The 26,171-nt window shown below is 42.6% G+C and overlaps 2 protein-coding genes across 2 annotated transcripts; one reads left to right on the forward strand and one right to left on the reverse strand.

The window, feature by feature from the left end:
• Positions 1-1,264: 1,264 nt before the first annotated feature.
• LOC310954401 (putative E3 ubiquitin-protein ligase UBR7) lies at positions 1,265-5,127 on the forward strand. Its single transcript, XM_083923838.1, has 11 exons — positions 1,265-1,389; positions 1,735-1,868; positions 1,969-2,029; positions 2,126-2,221; positions 2,331-2,384; positions 2,498-2,603; positions 2,694-2,845; positions 3,785-3,979; positions 4,152-4,308; positions 4,434-4,495; positions 4,713-5,127. Exons 1-11 carry the CDS (start codon positions 1,273-1,275, stop codon positions 4,794-4,796), a joined length of 1,218 nt encoding a protein of 405 aa, XP_083779964.1. The 5' UTR covers positions 1,265-1,272; the 3' UTR covers positions 4,797-5,127.
• Positions 5,128-5,406: 279 nt separating this feature from the next.
• Positions 5,407-25,099, reverse strand: btbd7 (BTB (POZ) domain containing 7). The gene is made up of 11 exons (XM_083923803.1): positions 24,786-25,099; positions 18,947-19,165; positions 16,145-17,275; positions 12,013-12,221; positions 11,358-11,433; positions 10,747-10,907; positions 10,492-10,635; positions 9,852-10,041; positions 9,520-9,698; positions 8,729-9,133; positions 5,407-8,591 (listed from the first exon to the last, which is right to left on the reverse strand). Exons 2-11 carry the CDS (start codon positions 19,026-19,028, stop codon positions 7,815-7,817), a joined length of 3,354 nt encoding a protein of 1,117 aa, XP_083779929.1. The 5' UTR covers positions 19,029-19,165; positions 24,786-25,099; the 3' UTR covers positions 5,407-7,814.
• Between the last annotated feature and the right edge of the window lie 1,072 nt (positions 25,100-26,171).

Below are 26,171 nucleotides of genomic sequence, written 5' to 3' on the forward strand. Positions count from 1 at the left end.
TCACAATAGGTCAAACAGGGGCCACAAAAAAACAATCCATTAAAATATGTCAATGTGTACTCAGGAAAAAAACATTTTTTTTTTTATTGATTTCATTTTATTACAAACTTTATTGGAATGTTCAAATTTACTCCAGTGGGGCAGATAAACATTTCTAAAATAAACATGGGTGAGGAGGAAACAAAATACATGAAAGTAGGATACAATATAAATAATAAAATTATATAATCAAAAATATAAACAAATTCATTAAATTTAAATTAAAATATAAGGAGAAAAAACAGTCATTCAAGGGTGCTTTAAAATGTACAATTCTAAGTTGCTAAGCCGTTCATTTGCACGTTTAAAGCTCATATAATTAAGTGATTTACAGTATAATAGGAATTTGAAAAGCTTTAAAGATGGGGGGTGTCTTCATAAATTTAGCTTTGTGCAGGAATCATCAACGTCTCTAAACCTAGCAATGATACTACTAACTGGGTATATGTTATGCAGTTTTTTTAAATGTACTTCTTTGGCCTTGTGGGATGAACAACAAGCTCTTTTTGAGTTTATGTCCTGTAAGAGGGACCTCCAGTAAAACTATCCTCTAGGCACAACTCTATTCATCACTGGCATATATGCTCATTATTACGCTTTCTATCTGTTGTTTCAATCCCACTCAGCATCAGTACAGCTTGACTTGTTTTATATTCACTGTAACTCAAGTGTTTTTTTACAAATTGAATTAACTCTATTAAAATAGCACGAGTTACAGATTTTTAAACCAAACATTTCCCAACTTTATTTGAAGTTTTCAAATTTACAACAATAGGGCAGATCAACGTTTCTTAGATTAACATGGGTGAAGGAAAAATACATGAAAGTAGGATACAAAATAAATAAGAAAATGGTATAAATTAATAATAAAAATAAATACAAATATAAGTAAAAGAAAACAAAAAAAATAATATATATAAACCTGTGTATATATATACACACACAAGTAAATAATACATGCAAATTAACTGCTTAGCAACTTGGTATTGTACAATTTAACTCACCCTCGATCTACTAACTAATCAAATGAAGACCTGTGACTGTGTTTTAAACCAAACAATGACGGTTGATTGGATCAGTGTCTTACGTCACTTCCTCCACGTGGTGTCGGCCCAAACTCCCGCCCGGAACAGCCGTTTGTCAACACTGCTGTGCAGCTCAGACAGGTGTGTGTGTGTGTGTCTCTTTGTGTGTTTTCTTCGTCCTCTTTCTCTTCATCCTCTTTCTCCAGAAATGGCAGCAAATCAGGAGGACTCCGACGTTGACGATACTGTTGCCAACCAGGAGGAGCTGGAGCAGGCTTTGTGTGTGCTGGCTGGAAGCGACCCGGAAAACTGCTCCTATTCTCGGGTAAGAAAAGCTTCCACCACCGCATCCCTGCAGCCATCGCCTTTATCCGCCCATTGTCGCCCCCCCCCCCCCCCCATACAAATACTGCCGTTTTAGTCGCAGTATTGTGTGTTTTTTGTGACCCTGTGTAAGTAAGCAGTCGTTTTTTTGTTATTAAAATATGTGTCGTAAAGGGTTTGTAGTTTCTGTGGGGGACTATAAGATGCCATGTTTGTGCTTTATATCACTGCAGTATTTCTAACTGGAGAACATAAAAACTACTATAGTGCTTTAAAACAATGGACATGTCATCAGTAATATGTATGCTGCTGTATCTTTATACCTCCTTCTGTGTTTTTGTTACAGGGGTACGTGAAGAGACAGGCTGTGTTTGCCTGCAACACCTGCACTCCCAGTGCTGCAGAGCCTGCTGGGGTTTGTCTGGCCTGTGCCGATAAATGCCACGATGGACATGATATCTTTGAGCTGTACACCAAAAGGTATATTTGTGTGCTGCGCTGAAAATAAATTAATCATACAAATAAATTCCCACAGTTTGCTTGATCTTTTTCATAATTTTCCTTTTGTTTTCTAATGTAGAAATTTCCGCTGTGACTGTGGAAATGGCAAGTTTGGGGACTTGAAGTGCCAGCTAATTCCCGTGAGTCCCCCTGGTTTAACTTCCATTCATAATGGAATCGCCTGCTGCTTATGTTCTGATTGATTGCTGAAGTTATTCCACCTTTTGTACTCACAGGCCAAAGATGAGGAAAACGTCAGAAATCACTACAATCACAACTTTAATGGATGCTATTGCACGTGTGACCGGCCGTACCCTGACACAGACGATCAGGTATTCTCACCTAATTCAGATTATTTGGAAATATTTGGATTCAATTCAACAGTTTATGTTTGTCTGTCATCTGTCACTACAACAAACACTCTCTTTAATTACCCGACAGACCAACGATGAGATGATTCAATGTGTCATCTGTGAGGATTGGTTTCATAGTGGGGTAAGCATACGTCAGAAATTGCATTTCTGAGCACTTCTTTCACTCAAATTTACATTTTATCACTGCTATAAGTCTTCTTCTCATTATGTAGTCATTGTGTTTTTCTTTGACAGCACCTGGGCTGCACTACGGTGGAACCTGAGGAGCTGCAAGAGATGACATGCGAGGCATGCATGAACAAGGTTCCTGTCTTGTGGACGTATGCGGCTCACTTTGCAGGTTATTATTACTTCCTGAGCTGCTTCTCACAGGCGTTTAACAGTATAGTCCAAACAAAGAGCAGTTTTCCCATTCATCTTTCCTCTTAAGTAGCACCTGTGATCAGTGTCAGCCATCCTGAGGAGGAGGAGGAGGAGGAGGAGGAGGAGGTGGAAGTGGATGTTGAGGAAGGAGCAGAAAAGGAAGAAGCCTCTGAGTCCAGTGAGGAACCATCCACCAGTGTTGAGCACACAAACGGGGAGGTGAGAAACTGTGCTGAAGAGACCCTCTGCCCCTGTTTCTGTGTTTGCATCGAGGGTTTTCCATATTGAGAGTGAAAACAAATAGGGTTTATTTACATTTAACTACTGTTGTTTGCTGATGTGATACATCCATGTTGGTTTGGTTTTAGGGCACTTTTCCATCATAAAATGCTATGAAACGCTATTTACAAGTCGGAAACATGCAATTACGATCAGTCATATATGACGTTAGACCACCACAAAACAGTATTTATTTAAAAATTAAACATTAATTTAGGTTTTCTGTTGTTACTTTTCCCTCATAGTTTTGGTTGTATTTTACTTCAGCTGTGCTCATGGTAGATTTAAAAATATATATATATATATCAGTGGTTAGAATTTTAAGAAAACGCTTTCCCCCAAATTCATTGAACTTGTCTTGTACCCATTCCATATAAGCAGAAATCAATTAAAAATAGTACATTGTTTTGCATTTAAAGGTAAAAACCCCCCCCACCTAATATAATTAACCTTGTTACCTGTTAATGTATACCCTACTCTGGAAGCCCTCTACAGCCGTGAGTGTGGCTTCATGTGGAGTTTTATTTTATTTTGTTGCCACAAGATGGGGCTGGAGGGTAATGAGCAGATTATAGAGGCGGCTCCAGCTCCTGTTATCATGCTTTCCCCTCCTCTGGGTAATTAGGGGAGAAATGACCCATGAGGCACTGCTTCTCCTACTCTGTGGACGGCTTTGGCCAGGCTTCACAGGACAGCTTACTGTAAACTGGTGATTTTCATCGCCCAATCATGTCATCGTGTCAGTCGCCTTGAGACTTCCCCCGGATGAGTTCTGCAGTGCTGTGTGATGCTGACAAAGCCCAGGTGTTATCTTCCACTCCCCTTGCCAGTTTAACACAGTAACTCAGCCTGTCTGCTGTTTGTATTTGTATCAAATAGGAAGAGGCAAACAGGAGTTACCCTTGCAAACGGAGCCATGAAGAAATGACAGGCAGCCTCACAAAGGCCGCAACCAAAACTGTTGTGTGCAGGCTGAAAGAGCTGCAGGCCAAGGGGCTCGAGAGGCAGAGACGGGGAGCAGTGTTCTGGCCTTACAGTTGGCGCTCCGAGCTCTGCACCTGCATGAGCTGCAAGGTAGGCCACGAATACTAGCTCTCAGGTTATAATGTGGGCTTTAATAAAGGGCACAAGAAAGACACTTTGCAGTTGTTTCCCCTAAACGTGATCCTGGTTCACGTAGCCGTGTCTATTAAGTGCTTCTTTTATTAATGAATGTTTCTCAACTGTGTGTTGCATTGTTGCACAGAGGGTCTATGTGGCTGCCGAGGTGCAGTTTCTTATGGATCAGTCCGACACCATTCTGGCCTATGAGAACAAAGGCTTGGACGAGCCGTTTGGGCAGCACCCGCTGATGGCGCTGACCAGCTCGATGGACCGCGCACAGCAGCTAGAGGTCATTTACGGTGAGCGATGGGTGGGCAGTGGGCAGGATGTACGGCCAATTTTCCTCAAGGGTGTAATCATGCAAAATGAAATTTATGGGAGGGGCGATTGATTGAGACTAATTAATCATGTGTTCCTCTCTCAGGTTTCAACGAGCTGACAACTTCGATGACTGCATTTTTAGACCAGTGTGCTGCTGAAGGAAGGGTGAGAAATGGATGTCCTAAGTGCAAAGATAGCCTGGACCGTTTTTAAGCATAGCAAAGTCAACACCTATGAGGCATTTGATCCATGTTAGTATTTAATTGTTTACCCACAAGTAATGTTGGTTTTATTTTACATGCCAAAGGGCAGTTTGCAGTTTGTGCCCTCCCCACTTTTCCTACAAATCTCAAACCTGAATTATTCCCCCCGTTTCCATCAGACGATCACAGTCGAAGCGGTACATCAGTTCTTCGAGGAGCTCCGGGCTAGAAAAAGACGAAGGACCAACGCTGGATACCAGTAACGAGGACATGCTGCTATCACCTGCCTGATTCATATGGTGCTTTGAATATGTAAGGTGTGGAATATGGCCCTTTTTTGTTGAATAAAGGGACTTCTTGCTGCAACAAATATTATCCTAAAGCTTGAATAATTAGTGCAGAGTACTGACTTGCTTGTGAAGTGTTACTTCTAGTGTGAAGGAGGGAGATGACCATGTGCAATTGTTTTTATTGATTTATAATGATGCCTTAACTCTGACGCTCATAATGAATGAAACAATTATGAAGAAAATGTTTGTTTCTGCCAGCACAGTATGCTTTAAAAAGATTACATTGTTGTATTGCTATAACGTTGAGAACATCACATAAAAGTGCTAGTCATGTGCATTTCTTTGAACATAACCAGTGTGTTTAAATTAAGGTTTTCTGGTGGTGACCAGTTAAGGATAACTGTAAGAGACAAATATCACTGTTTTATCTGGATTCATGTTCCAAATAAAGTTACCACGTTTGTGCACAAAACAATCCAACTGAGATCAAATGAATTCCATAATATCAAACCAGTTTATTTTGAGGATATTTTGAAGTTGACCACTGTTATGCACCTTTTAAGGTGACAGTAGAAAAATAGATTCAGTGAAACTAAATGCAACTTAATATCAATCTACAAACATGTTTTTTTATGATACCATACAAGTACGAAGTACCTGTTATAATTCAACACAGGCAATCACACATTTCAGATGGTTCAATTTCAAAAAAGGTGCTAAATAACACTATATACACAAAACAAGCTACATGAGATTTCAAAGGACTATTTGATGCAGGCTGGTAAGCTGGTAGAAAAGAGCTTGCATAGACATCAAAGTCACTTCTCCAATAAAAGCCCAGCCGCAGGCAGGGGAAGGCACTGACTTCTCTACAGCAAAGAGCAAAACAAGGACTTTTATTCAATGGAACATTGTCCTGGAAAATAAAACAACTACCCAACATTAACATGGGGAGGAATCTGGAGTTTTGCATTTTTTCCCTATGAAGCAACCTAAATGGAAAAATGATTTTTCTGCTTGGCAACTGCATCACTGCTAAGCAGAGTGCTAATATCTGCAGATCCTCTACATATTCCTGGTACTTTTAAAGTAAAGGGAATTGGGAAGGAAAAAAAGCCCTCTACAAACATGGTAATCCACACCACCTACAACACTGAACAGACTGCCCTAATGCAGAACATTTAAGAACAAAATAGATTCTGAGACACAATCTTTATGTTTTATACCACACATTCCTAGTGAGATTTCATGACAAAGACCAGTACACAGTGTTGTCCACTAAAGTAAAAACTCAAACCGTCTACTAAAATGTGATAGAACCCATTCAAAATTTGTCAGAAAACGTGGAGCTCAATTCATTATGTACAATTTCCATTGGAGATATGAGCCAGCAATCGCCAACTTTTCTTCAAGATTCCTTTTGTTCGAAATTAATTTGTTCCTTTTCCCTTCAGCTAATAGACAAGTGGCAATACAGTGCAATGATACTTGTGTGTGAGGTTGTATACCAGCTGTGGCTGCAACAGGCTTTTATGTGTGTACTTGCATGGTGCTGGAGCTACAGATGCTGTGGCTCTTTAACAGTATCTTTAACAGTGTCAATACTGACTATGCAGGTTCACAATCTCCCATGAGGTGGCCTGATGTATATACATAGTTTTATAATTTGGGTTAGGGGTAGTTAATGTATCCATAGTGAACAGAATAGTCAAATAAGCAATTAACAGTGGTTGCGATATAATGACATCATACTTAATTGAATAAAGGTAGCTAAAACGGAATATGCCAAGCACTGATTAAGGCTTAAGATTTGATTACTTGATGCTATTGGGTTAAACAGAACGAGAGGCTCTAGCACACTCTGTGCCAAAGACTAGTTAAATCATCTGACTCTGATATGTACAAACAGACCTGACTAAAGATGGGAGTGTACAGTACTGAGATTGTCTAAACACCTGTGTGTATCAAAGTTATCCTCGCACACAGACACATGCACACACATCTGTTTCAGCTGAAAAACCAACAAACCCCCAGTACTCCATTTGATCACTGTACGTCAGTTGCCATGGCACCCCTATATTTTCCACTGTATCTCAGTAATGAACCTGCTTGCGATCCTCCTGCCCCCGACCCCTCGACCCCACTCTGTAAACGCCAGGCTTCTGCCTCCAAGCTACACCCTCAAAAGGCTGTGATAGGTAAAGCCTGACACAATTATCAGACTGGGTTACAGAAGAATGACGAGCTCTGATGACCTACTTCCTGTCGGATCCAATGCCTGCTTTGTGTGACCAAGCCCTGGCCCATTACTCATCAGCACTGCAGAACCAGGAGGGGGAAACTAGTCAAGTGGGTTGCTATAGGCATGCTACAGAAAGAAATGAAAATACAAGTAATGGGAGGAAAGAATACAGCCAAGTATTTACATATGATTTTATCACAATACTCTGTCCCAGACTGTGTACCATTGTTAGCTTGTGTAATTTCAGATTCCTATCCTGCCATCTCCCCCTGAAAAATAATCGAGACAGGGCCTATGAATATAATCTTTGTTTAACCATCAGTTCATAACTGAGCTACATCTAGTGTTGTGACCTCATGCAGGACTCACACAGAATAGAGCTAACCTCTTTCTTTACAATCAAACTCAAGAGACCAATCCATCCCAATAGAGCCTGAGTCATCCTCTAAACCAGCAGGACTAGGCAGGCTTGCAGAGATTCATTTCAAGCATCGACAATTAACCTACAGCTCTTACTCATTCCATACTCTGACTGTGTGATGGATAGCACAGTGTGATAGAGGTAGGACAAAAAGGACAGATCCTATAAATAGCAACCACTGACCACCTCTTTCCCCTGCTCCTCTCAAACACACACACAGACAAACACACACACAGGCACACATTTAGTGCTTTTCCATCCATTGTGATGGACAGCCACTCATCATGCTTTCCCTTTTCTTAACTCAACCCCTGGTCCTTAAGCAGGGTTAAAGTGCAGATTTCTTATAAGGGTAGTCAGGCTTGTTGGGTGACCTGCGGTCTCTGGCGATCTCCTCGCTGACACTGTTCCTGTGAGGCTGCTGGAGGGACCCCGGGCCCAATGATTCTCCAGCTAGAACCATCTCCTCCGGGGCATCTCTAGGTCCTGTGTGCCTCTCCTCATAGCTGTCCATGTTCCCACTGGGAGACCGTAAATGGCCTAAGCCATGAGTCAGGTCTGTCTCATTCGATCGCCCCCTTGGGATGTGTCCCATCCTAGGCTGGGCTCCAGAGGGGCTGGCAAGGACTCCATCATGCCTCTGAGAGGTCATACTGAGGACATCCAGACGTAGTGGGTCTGGGGCAGTCCGTCCCTGCGGGCGGCCCTGGGACTGAGAGTCAGAAATGTATGGGGGTGGATAAGAGCTGGAAGGGTTGCAGCTGTGGCTGTAGAGGTCTGGTCCTGCAAAGGAGGGCAGAGGGTGAGTGGAGGTCGGGGTTGCAGGTCGGCAGGAGAAGTCATACAAGTCAGGAAACTCGGCTTGAGCCTCCAGCTTGGGTTCAGGAGCGTGTCTCTTGCATGAGTGGCCATGTCCAGGACCGTGGCCATGGTTGTGGCGGGCAGAAGGGCAGGGCCCATGGGGCAGATGGTGGCCTGAGGGGCCCATTGGGCTGTGCGGACCGTCCCTGTCCATCTCTGCCATGTGCTGCTCCCTCAGTGACATGACGGAGACACCCAGGGCAATGTCCGGCATGAACTCCCTCATTACAGGCTCCATGCTCATCTGCATCAGAAAACAGATACAAATGTGTGATGTTACCTTACAGTTCAATAACTCATTATCCCAGGCACACACCATGAAGCTGCATTTGAAAAAAATAAATAATAGCACAGACTCTAGGAAGTAATGCACACACTCACCGCTTGTTGGTCTGAAAGCAAAGCTCGGCCCATAGCTTGCGGGTTGGTGCAGTCTGGAGGCTGGGGCCTGGGCACAGAGGAGTAGTCTGAGCTGCCATGCTTAGCGGCTGCGTGGCGCTGGATCAGGGTGCGGTTGCAGGGGTAGGAGAAGGAACGGGTAGGGGTTGGCATGGGCACACGAGGACGCCAAGCACCCTTGAGCTGAGCATGGCTGGGTGTGGCTGGGGGGTGGTATGGGGGGGGTGGAGGAGGTAGGGGAGGGTGGAAGCCTACTACCCCATCCAGCTCTGTGAACATGCTATCCATGGCTGGGCTGCTGTTTACCCGACACCGACCCACTTGGCGCAGAGCCAGAATTGGACTCTCATCTCCAAACCGTTCATCAGGGAAGAACTTGTATGGGTTCTGAAAATACAAAAAACAAAACAGGAGCTATAGACCTTCTTACTGGATTTCCATTTCTAGGCAACAGCCTGGGTCCTTGTTAACTTCCTGTCAGCTGTTGTCATTCACATACAGTACACTGCAACAGGAAGTAAACTGGAGCAAACTTAGAACGTATATGTTTACAACTGTGAAATAGAAATCTATATCCTTTGTGGCACTGACAAAGTAAACTCAATTTTTAGATTTTTCCTAAAGATTAAACTGCCTGGGGCTGAAACAAGTCTGTGTCTGCTGCATTATCGAGGTCCGTCTGAATCCTCAGCCTTCCCATCCCTGTTAGTATCGCAGCCTTAGCCACCTCATCTCCCTCTAACCCCTTGGGACAAACTCCGCTTTCTACTAACCTGCAGTAGCTCAGTGGCTCCGTCTGCCAGACCAAACTCCCTCAGCACCCGCAGCTGCAGCTCATAGCTGACGGTGGCTCCTTCACCACAGTTAAGAGCATAAGCTCTCTGGACCTGCTCTGTGTGTCTCAGTTCCTGCAGCCTCCGAATCATCTCCTTAACCACAGACAGCTGAGGCACTGAAAGATGCACAGAATTCAAACACATAAATTGATGGATGTGTCACTTTAGGATACAAGCATCCTTTTTAAGGGCGTTAAGCAGTTGGGATATTTGCTGACATGAGTGCCAGTTTCTGTTACCATCTGATTATTTCTCAACCATTTTCTTACCTGGAATTTCATTGGCTACAACTGATGGAGCTGTGTTTGAGTTGCTTGCCATTTGCTGGTGGTTGATCATGTGACAGCACTGAGGCCCAGCATTGTTGACCATGTAGAGCGTGTCTGGGACGTTGGACATGCGCACTAATCGCAAACGGACCAGGTCTGTCTGCTCCACCATCATTTCATCAAGCACAGACTAAGGGGCAGGTAGACAAGAGAAGGAAAGTTAGACCAGGACTTCTAAGAAATAAAACTTCTATGTGTACCTCAAGGACACAGAGAAGGTTTACAAATTAGTTCCGCTTGATTGACACCCTATAATGACCTTCTGGTCTAGGGAAATGTTCAATAGCCACGGGAAGCCCTGTAAGGTATTGGGAAACGTGTGCAAATGGATATAAAATGAATTTCAGTCAAAATGATGGAGGCAGCTATAAATAATTTCGAGTATGCATAGCAGCAGCGGGGCATGGATGATTTTAGCAGATCTGAGCTATGAAAAGGTCCACAAATTTTTCCAAAGCACTTAATGGTTGGGCTGTCCTCTTCACAGAATCTCTACTCTCTTTGATGATAGCTATAAGGGACACAAATAACCCACTGTCTTTTCTGGAGGCCCCATTAATCAGATGTGAATGAACCTTACCTTAGCCTCCTCCACATAAGGAGAGAAGAGACGAGGACGCACATAAATTCCAGCGTTTTTCTGCCGCAACCAGGAATTGGCTTTTCCCCCCTCAGATGTGGGCAGCATGTCTGAAGGAGGGGTGCTTATCAAACCTCTTTTAAGCTGTGAACAGAGGTGTCGATCAATGGTCAGTTTATGAAAGTTAAATGAATCATGTGCACACCCGTACACACACTCACAGCAGCTGAGAAAAGGCAGACAATGAGTACTGACCGCGTCAGTGAGGACGTCACTGTTAGAAGGTAAGATGTGCTCAGTTCGGATGAAGGGCAGGAGGGGTGACAGGATCTCTTTAAGCTCTTCCACATCCAGGTCTCTCCTTTTTACTCCTCTCTTGTTAACACTATGGGCTGTTCCACTCAAAAGGTTGGGCTCTGGGTAAATGAGGACAGGAACAGCCATTAGCAGCGGTTTAATATAATGCATATATCCGTGACTATTAATGAATCTATGATAAGGCTTTTGATGCTTTAAGTCAACCTGCTGGTGATTTTTCACATTGTTCAGGCAAGTTCAATTTAACAAATTATGGATACATATTGCATTGCCTGCTGTGTGGTTTAGCTTCATGAAGCAGGTTGCTAGTCCATAAAATATAGTGACTAATGACCATGACTATAAATACTACAGAAGACAGTTTCTTACTAGGTCAAAGCACACAATGACATGACCAAATCACTACGAGGACACTTGTTTTTAGGGTAAAGTTTGGATCCTCGGTGTAAAGCTTTTAAGTGTATATTGGAAGCTCTGGTAAGTGGGTAATTTCCTCAGAGCCATTAGGGGGGCTGCTCAGAGGGTAATTATAGAGTGTATTATCTTACCCCTGTCTGCCATCCTCTTAATAAGCTGCTGCTCGCCCCACTTAACAACATACTTGAGAATGTCCTGTTCACTCGCCTGTAAATGAGACCATGGTACAGAGAAAGAGAGAGATGTAGGACAGGAAGAAAGAAAGATACAAATATATTATTAGAACATGGTTAGATATTGTCAAGAACAAGACTGGGAAGCTGTTCAATCAGGATAAGGTGAAAATGCAATATGTTCTGGAGGTGCCCCAGCAAGGCTCAGGCCGCATTGGTTTGTTTTGTGCAGTTGGATTTCAACACTTCACCTCAACCATCTGGTCTGATGCCCGAGTAGCTTGGCAGTGCAGATGACAGCTCAGCTTTGATTAGGTTCTTGGTTTGAATGCATTTCCCTCCAGGGAATGGTGTTACTCAACCCTGGAGACCCTAAGTATCACCTGTATATGTGTGTGTGTGTGTGTGTGTGTGTGTGTGTGTGTGTGTGTCTCTGTGTGTGCATATAGTCTGTCAGTGACACAGTATGTGTTTACTGTATTTTCACCAAGAAGTCATTGCGAAAATGTCAGGCACCCATTACTGAAATTTCGTGCTAGAAAATGTATCTTCCACACTGTGAGATGTCATAGAGGGTGACAACAGATTGACAGGTGATGTTCTGTTTCCTTACCTGTAGGTAGTCAGACTGAATTGCGCAGAGAAGATGCTCCTTGCTAAGCTCGTAGAGAACATCTGAGGTGACAACCTGACTGAATTCCTCGCAGAGGAAGTGCATGGCCTGCCTGTGGACCCACTTGGAGCCATACGGCTGGGAGCTCCACTTCAGGATGGGGACGAGTGAGTCGAGAGACAGGCTTTCCACGACAATGTCCTCACAGCCTGGGAGAGCCAATGAGAAAGATAATTACCTTATATGATATTCAATCCAGCCTTATGGGGATAAATGTATTATATTAAAAAAACAAGTATAGATATTAAAGCCAGCAGTATAGCTCAAAGAAAATAAACACGATAGAGTAATCTAACTGAAAGATTATTATAATACAAGTGGTAATTCTGCGGCTATTGCCAGACTATCAGTAGTTTTGACTCGTATTCCCTGACCCAGGGAGTCTCCCTCTACTAGCCCCCACATCCTCGTTGCTGTGTTTCCTAAATCAGAGCACATACCAGAACAGCAGGCGGTGGTTTAACTCTATAACACACCAACCCACATAAATGCCTTTGATACCTTGATGTGTTTCAGTCTCAAGCTGCCTCCTCTTAATCGTGATAAGTAAACACAGCAGCCTGAGGAAATGTGCTGCCGGTGCACAGGCACACACACTTTGCAATTGTGTACACACTTGTGTGCATAAATCAGAAATGCATTAAAAGCTACAGAAGGCTGAGGGAATTATGTACCTACTACTCTAGCCATGTAAAAGAGAGCTAAGTTTTGAAAATTCAGCCTAATCTAGCACTCAAACTCACACTTATTCTAAGAGGCATCCATTTAGGCAGAATTAAACCCCCTAACATCCACTCAGATTAACATATGATTGGCTAGGTCAAGCTATCAGATGTTAAGCCAAAAACCAATGTGCCATTGCTTCAGTGACTATTATTCTCAGCCTGTCTCTGATCAATAACATTTAATACAAAACGGACATCTATTGAGACAAAGCCAGACTGACTGACGTCTAGTAAGTGCTGCTCTGAACTGAAACACAAGCTTGCTAACTTCCTCATTCCAGGCCGTCCTGTCCATCAGCCCGTAGGGCCAGTAGCAATGCTCCTCTGGGAAACGCTTATCTTAAAGTAGAAGATCTTAGCTGCCTTTCCGCCCCCAAACCACCACTTTGAACATACACACTGGGAAACAAGACACCACCACATTTGAGAGGGATGGCTCCAGTGATACTTTTACTTTTGTATCCAAGGCTTCATATCCGTCCAAACACAACTCACACATGTAAGCAATAATGTACATGCATATACACGCATGTACGCACTAACTTGTTATGCACTTCCCCTTTTCAGTGTCTTTAGTTGTAATGGCAAGTTAGCGAAAAGCAAAGCAGACAAGCAAGGGTGGAAATCCTGCATCGTTAAGAATACAGATTAAGTGAAAATGTGGTCACAGGAACTTCGGCTTTTTTATCTGCAACAGTATGGAAGAGGGAATGGATTCACAACATCTGTGCATCTGTCTCCATCACTCATCCCTGTGCTGTCTATCTTCTTGAAAGTGCTTTTGCTCACATCAGTCCTTCACCTTTGCATCTCAGAAACACGCACGCAGGGCCAGTGGCCCAGGAAAGCAAACAGCTTTGCTCTGTTAGCCCATTAGAATTCACAGCAAGAGCCAGTCTTTTAAAACGCATCACTTTTATTATGAGCTGGAGATTAGAATCAGCATTATATCTAATACTATCCCGCCTCCCCTTCGCTCAACGGGTGGTACACCACAGTCACTGGAGCTTAGCCGACTGACAAGAATATCAACACAACAGCAGGAGCCACAGCCAGCTCTACACTACACTAACTTTGAAGGATGTATGCATTTTGTCTTGCTGTTATTATTTGAAGGTCCTTGTTTATGGAGTGCAAAGTCTCCAAAGCCACTTAAATCATCAACTGCACTCAATGGCCTGTAAACAAGCCTGTGGATGTAAATAATGTGTGATGATCACTCAAGGACTGGGACTCCAGTTAACACACTCCAAACACAAGATAGGGCACTGAAAGCACTGGTCAGTCAGTGAGCATGGAGAGCGGGGAAGTACCACGGTGCACAGCTGAAACCACAACTGGCATCATCTCTGCGGTGCACTTGAAAAATTAATAAGGCTTTTAATATTGGTTGCTATTTGAGTGAGATGGAGTCATAAAGGCATACACATCTTGAGAATTAATAAGGAAGAATGACAGAGAGCTCAACCGCTTTTCAAAATCCTCCATGGGCCCAAACTTCACATAGCCAGAGGATGACAGTCGAGGAGCGCACAAGGGGGGAGACAGTGACAGAAGGAAGGGCTCTCTCCATACAAAACCCCTGACACGAGGAGACATGGCATCTACTGAAATCTCAAGTGGTGGGATGGGCCCAGACAAATTTTACATAATCAACTTACAGATGCCAAGATGATTTGACACTTGAAATGTGAATGATCTTTGGAAATTAAATGTAAGAAAAATAGAGAGATCTCCAATAGGTTTATAACAGGAAGTTGGAAAATAGACAAAGAGCGGGTACTGGGATAAAATGACACCAGGTCAACCTCAAACATCTCACCACATTCCACATTGAGGTTTCATGGGAACTGATTAGAGCGGTGCAGCACTGTGGGAGAGGGAGGAGAGGGGATAAAAATACACCCGAGTAGGGGCTTGCAGAGAGGGGGATGGGAAGGAAGAGGAGGTGATGGTGTGTGGGGATGACACTATTTGGCTGCTTGTCTGCTTAAGCTGCCAGAGTGACCCTGAGAGCGACACTAGAGCTTGAGGGTGGGAGGTGGGGTCTAACCAGCTGTGTGTATAGCATTAATATACTATTGAGATTACTGCACAGGTCTTAAAAAAGATGATTGATTCTTGGTCCCTCAGTAATTTAGTCAGTCAATAGTCAATTCAGCAGTTGCCCATAACTATTCATGTGTGTTTGACAGATTTAATACAAGCATGTTTGTAGAGGGCACTTTGTCCCACAAATATCTTATGTTTTTCACAAAGCTTCCTCTTTGGACAGGATGCATTTTGTTGTCATTTTCAAGCTTAAATAGTCACACATCCAAACCCGTTGGATTACATGGTGTATTAAATGTGTGTGTGTGTGTGTGTGTGTGTGTGTGTAATGTGAATTTGCCCCACAAAGACTGCAATGTCTGCTGTTGAATCTATACTTTTGTATTTGATTCGATGCAATATTTATAAATCCATGTATGTTACTGTGTATGTTGTGTGTAAAAGCAACACAGAGCACTCAGACATGCCACTCTGGGGGGGGTGAGTGATGGACTCAGTATGTCAAACTGTGGCTTTAAATTTTGGCATGTAACTGGGGTCATTCTGAAACAGGGGCGGGAGACAGAAAGACAGTGTCATCCGGTGACGAAGTGTTGACAGAGGCTCAGATGCGCTACATATATCAGACCGTAAGCTGTCTGCCGCTGGAGGCACAGACAAACCCTTCAGCCTATGTCAATTGTTAATGGCAGCCGTAGCTCTAACACCGGCAGTCAGCCCAGCTGTTTAACACCAACCTCATCCGCACAACCACATTGCACATATGTATAATGGAGTTTTAAAGAAAGGGTGGAATATTAACACAAAAGGTGTGAAACACATTATATGAATGCACTGGGGAGAGATTAGTACGTCTGAATCTTGCGAGGCATTAATTCATAAGAAAATGTAGCCAGTTGCGACAAAATCCATCGCCTATTATTTAATCCACAGAAACAGACACTGTTAATTATGACAGTCCAGACTGCCAAATTAACCTTGATATTATGGTAAAGGCTTATCAACTACATTTTCACAGTTTAATACAATTTGACCAAAATTGTACTGAGACTTAGGGCTGGTCGATAATTTAATATCATAATTTATCGTTATAAGCATAGAATTCTATATCAAGATGTCCTGATACACAGTTCATCTAAATTGCTAATAACAAGCACATAGTATCTCAAATTTCAAAATCAGACAACTTTGTATTTGTGTAAATGCATGTAAACATAGTCAGTGTATGGCTTATTTTGTCACATACTGTTGATTTGTATTTATGTGCGTTGTAAATGTGTGCTACGATGACTTACCTTGAGCTAACATACTGAACTCCAAGAACAGAGCAATGTGGTATAGCTCCATGGCCTCCTCTGTGCGTGTGCTGGCTCCGCGGCCAGAGACCAGGGCTTGCACCTCGCCAAGGCTACCTGCTGAGGGGCTGCCTCGCAGCACCAGCCCGAGCTCAACCACATCTGTGTACATGCAGTGGAGAATAACCTGCACATATTTCCGTGGAATGATGGACTCATCCAGCACTATGCGGGTGGGAGTCTGCAATGTGCGCTCTGTCATTTCCTCTCCTGTGCGGATGCGCCTCTGCAAAAGGTTTCTAAAGAAAGGAGAACGGGCTGAGAGGATAGCTTTATGAGCCCTAAGGTCCTCATCTGGGGTCCCAGGACCTCCTGGGCCCACTGTTGGGGCTGCAGCCACAGCACCTCGCTCATTACAGCTCTCTATCATCTCAGAGTCTGAGGAGAAGCTGAGCAGAGCATCGTAGTAACACATGTAGTCAAACAGGCCCTTCATATCAGCCTCCAGGGAGTTAGGTGTACCAAACTCCTCACTGAGTTGCACCAGTACATCCACGTTCTGCAACCTGGTATCCTCTGCCCCGCCCACCCCAAACTCCCCAGTGTACAGGTAGTGAAGTAGGGCAGAGAACATGGGCACATCAATGCCAGCTGTCTCAATGTCCATGAGAACCTCTGCTCCATAGCCAGGGGATGACGACAGCAGAGACTTGAAAAAGGGGCAGCGGGCAGCCAGGATGGCCCGGTGAGCTGGGAAGCAAGTACCTTGAAAAATGAGGTCTACATCAGTGCAGTACTTATGCTGGTAGAGGGCAGCCAGATTCCGCTGCAAGCTGGGTGCGTCAGCACGTGCCAGGCTGGCCTGAAAGCTCAGCTCCTTGAGTGCTGCTGTGCCCTCATATTCCTCCACTAGGGCGTTTGTGTCACGGACGTCCCACCCTGACAAAAGCTCCCGCATCTGCCGCGCATGATCTGCCGAGCGGCTGGACTTCCTTCGTTTGATGAACCTCCTTTTGAGGGTTGCAAGTCCAAGGCTCTTCTTCTTCCTGTCTGTGGGCCGCTCATGGCCATGCTCCAAGCTGTATAGCTTAGACTCCCAGCCATATCCCTGCTGAGAGTAGGATGAGGTCCCTGGAAAGGACACATAATGCAGGTTAGCTTCATACGAATTGTAGTTTGTGTTTAAACAAACAGAAACTAACAAACAATTCCACATATACATCCTGGATATAAAGGAAGAAACTTCTTCTCATCATTAAATAGCTCTGACAGTTTCCCTTGATATTACCTCAAAAACTGTGTTCTGAGACATTCATTTCATAACTCAGACAACACCAGTTCAGTTCATTCTTGAGGCCAGACTGCTAGAAACACAATCTGTCTCTGGCATCCCTGTGGTGTGTCCAGCTCCATCAGGCCAAACACACACTACCCTGACCCAGCTACCAAAGCCTTTGGATCTGGTTCAATAGCAGAAAAAGAGCAGACAGAAGCCTGTTCTAGACCCAACTATGGTTCATCACAGACTAAAAACCAATTAGCTTATAGAAGGCTTTGTCCTGCTTTGTACTTCTCAATGAACTTTGGTCCATTCGCATACTTAGGCCCAATCAATTACACTAAATCGCAGTTTTCCTGGCTTGAGAGACAGGACTCATACGTCAGAGGCAGCTCTGCCAAGGAGATCCTCTCTTCCTGCCCTTCACTCGGCATCCATCAGGGTGACCCAAATAGTAATCATGCTAACACTGTGAATCATCTGTTGCCCAACCAGCTCAACCAAGCATCTACAGCGCACAGGGGTTACAGTGATAATTTGGCTCCTCTTTCACTTTTAAGAAGAATTCTACAAAAACCTCAGAGCCAAAGTCATCTAGAAAGTGAAATAAATAATGTTTTTTTGTTAAGGACAGATTTATTTAAATTAATCTCTGAAGTAGTCCTCCAAATCATCTGGCACAGAGGACTGCAGGGAAAGAAATAAGGACCATAAACCAGAAAGACTCTAATGGCTGATAATTTAGGAGTATCAACTAAGTCTCCAAACATGCCTCATGATAAACTGATTGTTAACAACCAATCATAAACATTGCTTAAATATAAGCAATACAGAGAGACCTCAAACACTGCTGAAATTGAAATCAAAGCAAAAGGTCTCAGACTGTAGCTGTCATGTCATTCAGTAGAAAAACGTGACAGTCTAAAAAGCTGGTCACAGGGACAAAAATCACGCCACCAGATGAGCTTCCATCCGGTCTGATAGCAAGCAGTCTTTTCATAATCATCACACCACGAGCACATAGTAACAACAAATCTAAGCTGAGCAACAGTGCAAGATTGACACTTCTTGTTTGGTGGACTTATAGCAAAATACTTTTGTTTGCATATCTGCCTCTCATAAAACATCAAAAAATCCATATGGCAGGGAAAAGGAGATACATTGCTTTTGAATGCATTTGTGTCAGTGTCTGTATGAGTCAATGGCCCAGTTCAAGAGCTCTCATGCACAAATATGCTCACCTCTCGCACCATTAGTTGTCATGGAAGCGGGTTAATGTAATCTAAAGTGTGAGTTTGGCCATCACTAGACCGACCCCCCCACTGTGTGTTTGTAGCATGGGTGCACAAAGTGGGTTCAGGAGTACAATTTCAACACTTCACTTCAGAAGAGAGTGGGAAAATCATTATTTCAGTTCATCTAACAGAGATATTTTATCAACGGCTGACTGAGACGATCTGACTTTGTGTTAACTGTGCTACCAATCACAACACTCCTAATTAAATCACAGATAAAATACGTACCTATAAAAGTCTGCTGTGCCTGTGCATTTCCCCCTATGCGCGGGGAGCATGAGTGTGGATAGCTAGATCCATTGGCACCCATCCTCACTTCTCTTCACTTGCTTATTGGGGGTCCCCCCTCTTGCTGAGTCATTCTGCTCAGACAACGTATTCCTCAGTCGTGGGTCCGGCACGGATCCTCTGAAGCGCCCTTAGTGCCCCGGGCCGAGCCTGCCATACCTGGAGGGGGGAAGATGAAAGAGGACAGAAAGAACAGTGAGAAAGATGTTTAGGTCAAAGAGTGAATGATTTTTTTCTTAAATGTTGCTGACTAACGTCATCACAGAGATTGCGACATGATGAGTTTGGACTATTTGGACTGTCAAAGATAATGAATGGACGGGGGGGGCAATGTTAAGGAAGCTCAATAGAGGGACATCTATCTATCATACTGTTTAAGCCACACTGATTTCAGGAATCAAAGCGGCCTTGGCCTGAAATGCTAAAAATTGTGAGGAGGAGACTTTTTTAGAGTGACAGTCTTGATCTGAAGACTGTGTGTTTCGGGCTTCTATCTATAATCTTCAACAGTGACTTAGGTTAACAGGGACTTCCTCTTCTCAGCCCTCAGGAAATTCTGACTGGCTGTCAACAACAAATTGAATACAGATGTACAGTGATTCTCAGAGGAAGGTACACCCCACTCTGCCTTTTCCCTTTTAAACATTTGTAGTTTAATGAAAAATCGGGATGTTTTTGTGCACAGTGCAGTGTGTGTAACTACGCAGAGTATAATTATACTGCAATCTTAGTTATGATTCATTGAGCAAGGTCATATCAATTAGAGCCAAGCAAATCAGTATAACATTCTCAATTCATTATTATTGAAATGTATCCAACTTTGTTTTCAAACTTTGGATCTCTATTCAGTTCATGTCAGTACAGTCAGACTGAGCAATAAATGCATCATAGCTCTGATGACCTGCGGCTGTTCAGTGAAACTATTTTAATGCTTCACAGCAGTGTTGATGGAAAATGTCACGTGAATGCAATCTTAGTGCATCATGATTATGTGAGACCGGGCAGGTCAATGTGACATTATATACTGTGAGATGATACAAATGTGTCTACAGCCAAACATTTTGCCATGCCATTTATATAGTGGCAGCTTTCCCATTAATACTTTTTGTTGTATTAGGCCATTTTGGGCAATGGGTTAATACTTTGTTAGGTATTTAATTCATTGGAGACTTGCTTTCTGTTTTTTTCATCCACAAACAATTTCTAAGCATCTTTTTCACACAAGACGTTTGAACAGTTTACAGTAGTAAAGGAAAGATGTTAATAATTCAAATGACTCATTTTCACATTGCCATGACGCAGAGTCATTGTTAATGTTATTAGAAATACCTGCACTTTTCCTGCCATAAAATGTCAAGGTGTCTTCTGTGAAAAATGCCTTTTGAAGCCAGAGCCTTTTGATTTGATTTAGGTGGTTTGGTTACATAAACATAATTTTAAGACAGAAAATGTTGTGAGGTGAGCTACTGCATAAAGTTCCATACGGCCATTTTCCCTCAGCCTATTCTTGCCAGCCATGGTAGCAGTGAAGGTGCTCAGTAACTTTTCTGCTCTCTCCTTTGTGCTGTCACTGGCGGGAATCTAACAGAAAACAGAACACCCCATTAATTAAGCAAACATTTAATCCATCAGGCTACAAATTGAATATATCTGGTTTAATTTCTATCAACGAGTATATTGGAGATCAAAATGATTCTTGATTATTTCCTAAACCTGAGGGACAGTTTCTCAATTTTCCATGGCACTTAACATCTTGGGTAACTTTGCATAAATATGCCCAAATGTGCCCTTTTATAAACATTATTAAGAGACTTGGAAATGTGATTTTTATTGCTTTGACCTGTAAATAACTCAATATAAAACAGTCGTATACACATTTTCGCCTCTCTTTTATGCGAGACTAGACGGAGAACTGGAGTTTGATAGGAGATCTGTTTTATCTCAGCCTGCTAGTTTTTCCTGCCTACCATACTAATAAATCATTGTGTCTGCCCTTGTCGAGCCGCACTCCAGAGCCTCCCATGGGTTCAATGGAAAACCACAGCCTCTTAGTCCACACACACAAATAGTCACCAAACAGTTGCACTGGAGCACTCCAATAAAAATGTTGGTTGATCTTTATTTCATTAGACTGCTTTAAATAAGCTCCATCTTCACAGGGAATTCATTTGGACAAAATTAGAAATTGAATTTGAATATGTAGGAGAGGCGGAAGCCCTTGAGATATATTCTGTCTTGTTTACAAAAGGGGGTGGGGGTTCTCAGAGGAGCACAGCAGAGGCAGAATAAAATAAAGCAACCAACACATCAATTGAACAACACACTGACTCCAAACAAGACAGGCGCACGGCTTTAACTCAATCAAATGAGTGAACCAAATTTAACTCCAGCTGCAGTGCAGAATTCTAAAAGCATAATTTAGGACATTTATTTCCTTGAGACCTGACTCACACTGTTTAATAAGAAGCATCTCTGCTATAACCTCTCTGATGTCAAACGCTGAAACACTCCTGCAGTTTAGACTGGAACAGTGTGCTGCTCTGCTGTGTTCGGGCTGGGAGCAGAAGAGGGCAGTGCCACAGACAGGGGGGAAGGCAGATGCTGGCTGAGCTGGTCTATACGTCCCTAATGAGAGGTGACAGGAGACGCACCCCACCCCCACATATCTCTCTCTACGTACATGCAGACATATGCACCCTTTCAAACTGCTCACCTTGCCTCAGTCACTTGGATCATTTCATTTTATTTAAAACAGCCACTTGCAGAGGTTTAAAAGACAGAACCCCAGCGTCCCACAGAACATTACCATACAAAACAGCTTGGCACGAGAACAGGGCTGATGTATTATTCAAATGACAGCCAGGGCACTTTATCAATCATTTATGTGGATTTCCTCATCATGGTTAGAGGAAAAGGGAAACGGTAGGTGTTTGGATCTCCTTTTGTCTGACTGCCACTCCAAATTTTCAAAAGCAGGTATTCACAGGGCATCCCCTTATCCAAAAGCTCTGCTAATGAAACACACACAGAGCCAACATTTTGAATCCAAGTGACAGCTGTAATGAAGGACAGCATGACAAGACTTCAACAATCAAATGTGATGTGAAAAATTACTTGGGCAATGTAGCAGATGATTGAAGAGTGTATATTGCTTGCCTTTCTGGTCACAGTTTATGAATTTAAAGATATTGCTTTGCTGAAATGACACAGACACAGAGGTGCTGTGTTCGCCATAGGTCCCACTGCGAATCCCATGTATGAAATCACGACCTTTTGACAATAATCTTTGTTAAGGTTAATGACACAGGCCCTAATCTTCTGAAGGAGCAATCGCTGTTCCAGTAACGCAGTCAGCCCTGAATGAAAGGGCAGCGACGGTGGAAACACAGAAATCCCCCCCCCCCCCCCAACACTCTCCTGCCTAAAATTACACAGTAGCAGCAAAGTGCTCCAAATGTGTCAAAGCTCTCCAATACACCGCTCTTCAATATCGTTTCTTCAACAGCTTTTTTATTAGTCCATTGCTAGCATGTAATTATCTCAAGCCCCATCGTACTGCTCCCAGAGAATTCAGTATAGATCATTTACTTTCTTCTTGACACACATACAACAAAACCGAAGGCCTGGCCAATTAATATAGAATACAATCGTTAATTATGTCAACTCATCACTTGTTATGATTTAATTTTAATTCAGTTTAGATGGATACAACTAAACCATGTTTTGCTGACACAAAAGCACTAAAATGATCCATGTGGAGAGTTGGACATTATGTGCTTATGTGCTAAACAAGCTGGAGAGTAGTGCGTCAGACATTAATTATAGACTCTGGATATTTGATACAATCAGAGGTGCTCCAAAAGGGACATAATAAGCAATGCAGCGGTGAGTGGAAACCAGAACTTTCTAAGAGTGACCTCCACTGTATTGATGTCTGTATATATCTCAGAAAGATTTGCAAGTGGAATATGGACCGCAGGTGGACAGAAAACTGAATGAAACTCCCTCTAAAATAATAATGATGTCATATTTTGTCTGAAATGGCAGCTGGAGGGACAATATTCAGTGGCAGAGCAGAGTGCTTACCTCTGCAGTGTTTTTGCCAACCAGGTCAATCAGTGTAACAGTTAATCAGGCAATTCAACTGATTACAGACTCTGGCAGGAGGGCTACAGGAAACTACAGGAATCAGAACAGGCTAGAAACGGCTACACACTGAAATGACAGGTAGAGGAAACAAAAGTCTCCACAATGATGACTCATGGTGGGTAGCCTCTGGATTAGCCCTCAACCAACAATATGAACCTAGTGCTGCATATTTAGCATTGCACAGACCATATGTTGCCAGCTGATTATGTATTTGTTTTGCTCTGGAGGCCACAATACACAAATAAAACCACGGGTATCATACAAAAGATATTTAATTTGTATCAACTAGTTACTTTCTGTCAAACCTTTTTTGGTTGTAAGCATGAGGATACCTATAGTGATGAAGAATGAACTGATGAATGAGGGCCAGCTTGCAAAACAACTGAACAGGGTCATCTTTTCAATTAAGAAATGTTAAGTGTGCACACACTAAAGGTTATACAAACATAGCCTGGCAGTCAAGCTCGATAGAATGAATGGCAGCCCAGGAAACAATAAGTGCTTATTTTAAGTGAGTTGTCAATGCTCCTTGTAGAGTTCTCCATCCAACTGACCGGGGTAAACAGCATTCAGGCCAAAGTCCGGCTCATTCAGCCACTCTGTGGCAAGTACTTGCAAGCTCACGGCCTTTCAAGCCAGTCATGGACTTCTGAGCATGTAAACTCCCAATAATTGCATGTCATTATACTGCCCTGGGGCACTGACACAGATACTTAACCTGTTGAAATGACAAACCTAAATGCTGATGTGAATGCAACTTTTCCAAATGAAAAGAAAGAAAGACACAGAGACAGGTTGTCTTTCAAAAGGAAGGCAGGGTGTACAAGTCCAACCAGAATTTCAGTGAGATTACCACAGGATTATCACAGTGTGCATATAGCTCCTCAACCACTTAAAAAGATGGTGGTACCGACAAATAGCATATAAATTGTTAGAGAAGTGGATAGCAATACAAAATAAAGATTATTTGGCAAATAATATCATAAACAGTGAACAGGAGAGGGTAATGGAAATTATTATATGACTTTGATACACCAACAAAGCCGTATCCACAAGTAGGCTATTATAGATAACAATATATGACAGGCCCTATTGTTGCCATAGCACAACCTATCAACAACTATCTGACAGAGGGGCAATAAAAGCAGCAACATGTAGGTTTGATCAGCAAAGTTGATTTCACTTCTCTATCGATCTTAGCTTTACAAAATGGAAGAAGTAGTTCCCATCTGTAACCAGTGTATAAAGAAAATCAATCATTTGCAATGGCTTTGTTAGCCTTACGTTTACGCGCAGCTATTGTTGCTCTTTGGTGGGCTACTCGGAAGCTCGGTTAAAAGTGCATGTAAGATAAAAAAAAAAAAAAAAAAAGCAAGTGGGCTGTTTGCCTCAGCTGATAGAAATGGGAAGCAATGTCCAAATAATTCACGACAGGCTAGCAAAGGGGAGTGATATTCACCACAAGGGCTGTGGTGAATATGACTGTAATTAGTAGCATATCCAAGGAGGCTAGGGTAACGTGAAAGCTACCTCTGCTGCTGTGTCGCTTTGACTTTAACCCTCGGGGAAACAGCAATTTACTTCGAGTAGGATGCGATGCAACTGTTTAAAAAAAGCGAAAAATATTTACCAGAAAGTGAAGAGCTTCGTGTGCATTGTTTTTTCTTCGTATCCCCTCGTAGTTTTTAGACAGTACTCCGACCCAAGTTGTCCCTGGCAGAGGGAGAGAGAGAGAAAAAATGCAGCTCAACACCTTCTTTTTCCAACTCTGCTCATTACGCACGGCTCGACGTCAACGTCCACATTTGATCTCTAATACGCGGTAATTTCCACTTGCGTCGACTTTCCGGCGATTTTTTAGCATTTACCTCGACTAAAAAACTAAACCAGACCCGTTTTTATTCTCGGTTCGGTTCGGTATTCCCCCCGTAGTAGCACGACGCCTTGTTGGGTGGTTGTTATGGCCTATCCCGACGCTAACCGTTCCAAGGTTGCCATGTTAAGATACAACGCTTCCTGTTTCGACTTTCAAAATAAATGCATTGACTATTACAATTTGCATGTGTGCACAGAGGCGATTCTAGAGTCTGTTGGGGCCCTGGGCAAAAATCCACAGAGGGCCCTTCTAACCACCATTTATCACCATTATGTTGTGAATAATCTGACACCTATAAAAAAAAAACCTGAAATGAAAAAATGTTTTTATTTCAAAAATGCATATTTTAGTTATTTCAAAATATGATTATAAACATAAAAACTGTGTAATTCAAACATTTTAATATGAGGAATAATAAAACCAGAACAATAAAAACTTGGGTGGAGTCGGGCGAGGACCCCTTAGGGGATCTACTGCTATTGCAAACTTTGCACATCGTCACTGCTGTAATTTAAAGTTTGTCATCCCTCAGGGGTCCCCTACTGGCCTGGGGCCAAATTAAAAAAACAACAGCATTTCAACTATATGTTCGATATGAAAAGTAATTTCTACAAATTCCTGTTGGAAATTCATGGAAATACCCATCATATTGTGTACTGCGTCTATGGCAAGCAGTTTTAACTTTTAATCGAATCACACTCCTATCTGTAATTACATTTAAGTTATCCATAATACCGTTTCTCCTAGTCAAAACTGAATTCTTACTTGTCAGAATGATAATTTCAGATATCCACAATGACATTCTTACTTGTACAGATGGCGTCACTTTTGCCATTCATGTGTATTGGGCTTTCAATTCTAGATATCCACAATTACATTTTAGATGGTTCATTCTGGACATCTGTAATGTAATTCTTACTAATAAAATTGCAGTTGTACATTTTTACTATTCAGAATGTATTTTGGATAGTCAAAATTATATTATGGATATCTGGAATGGTTTTTCATTTGTGATATCTGAAATAAAAATTACGACTCCTAACAAATGGATTGTAGATATCTGAAATGGGAGTTTTTCCTATAAGAATTACACATGAATGGCAAAGGGACGTCATTTGTACTAGTATAAGAATTTTGTTG

The sequence above is a fragment of the Echiichthys vipera genome, assembly GCF_963691815.1.
Source record: "Echiichthys vipera genome assembly, chromosome: 12".
Classification (NCBI taxonomy): domain Eukaryota; kingdom Metazoa; phylum Chordata; class Actinopteri; order Perciformes; family Trachinidae; genus Echiichthys; species Echiichthys vipera.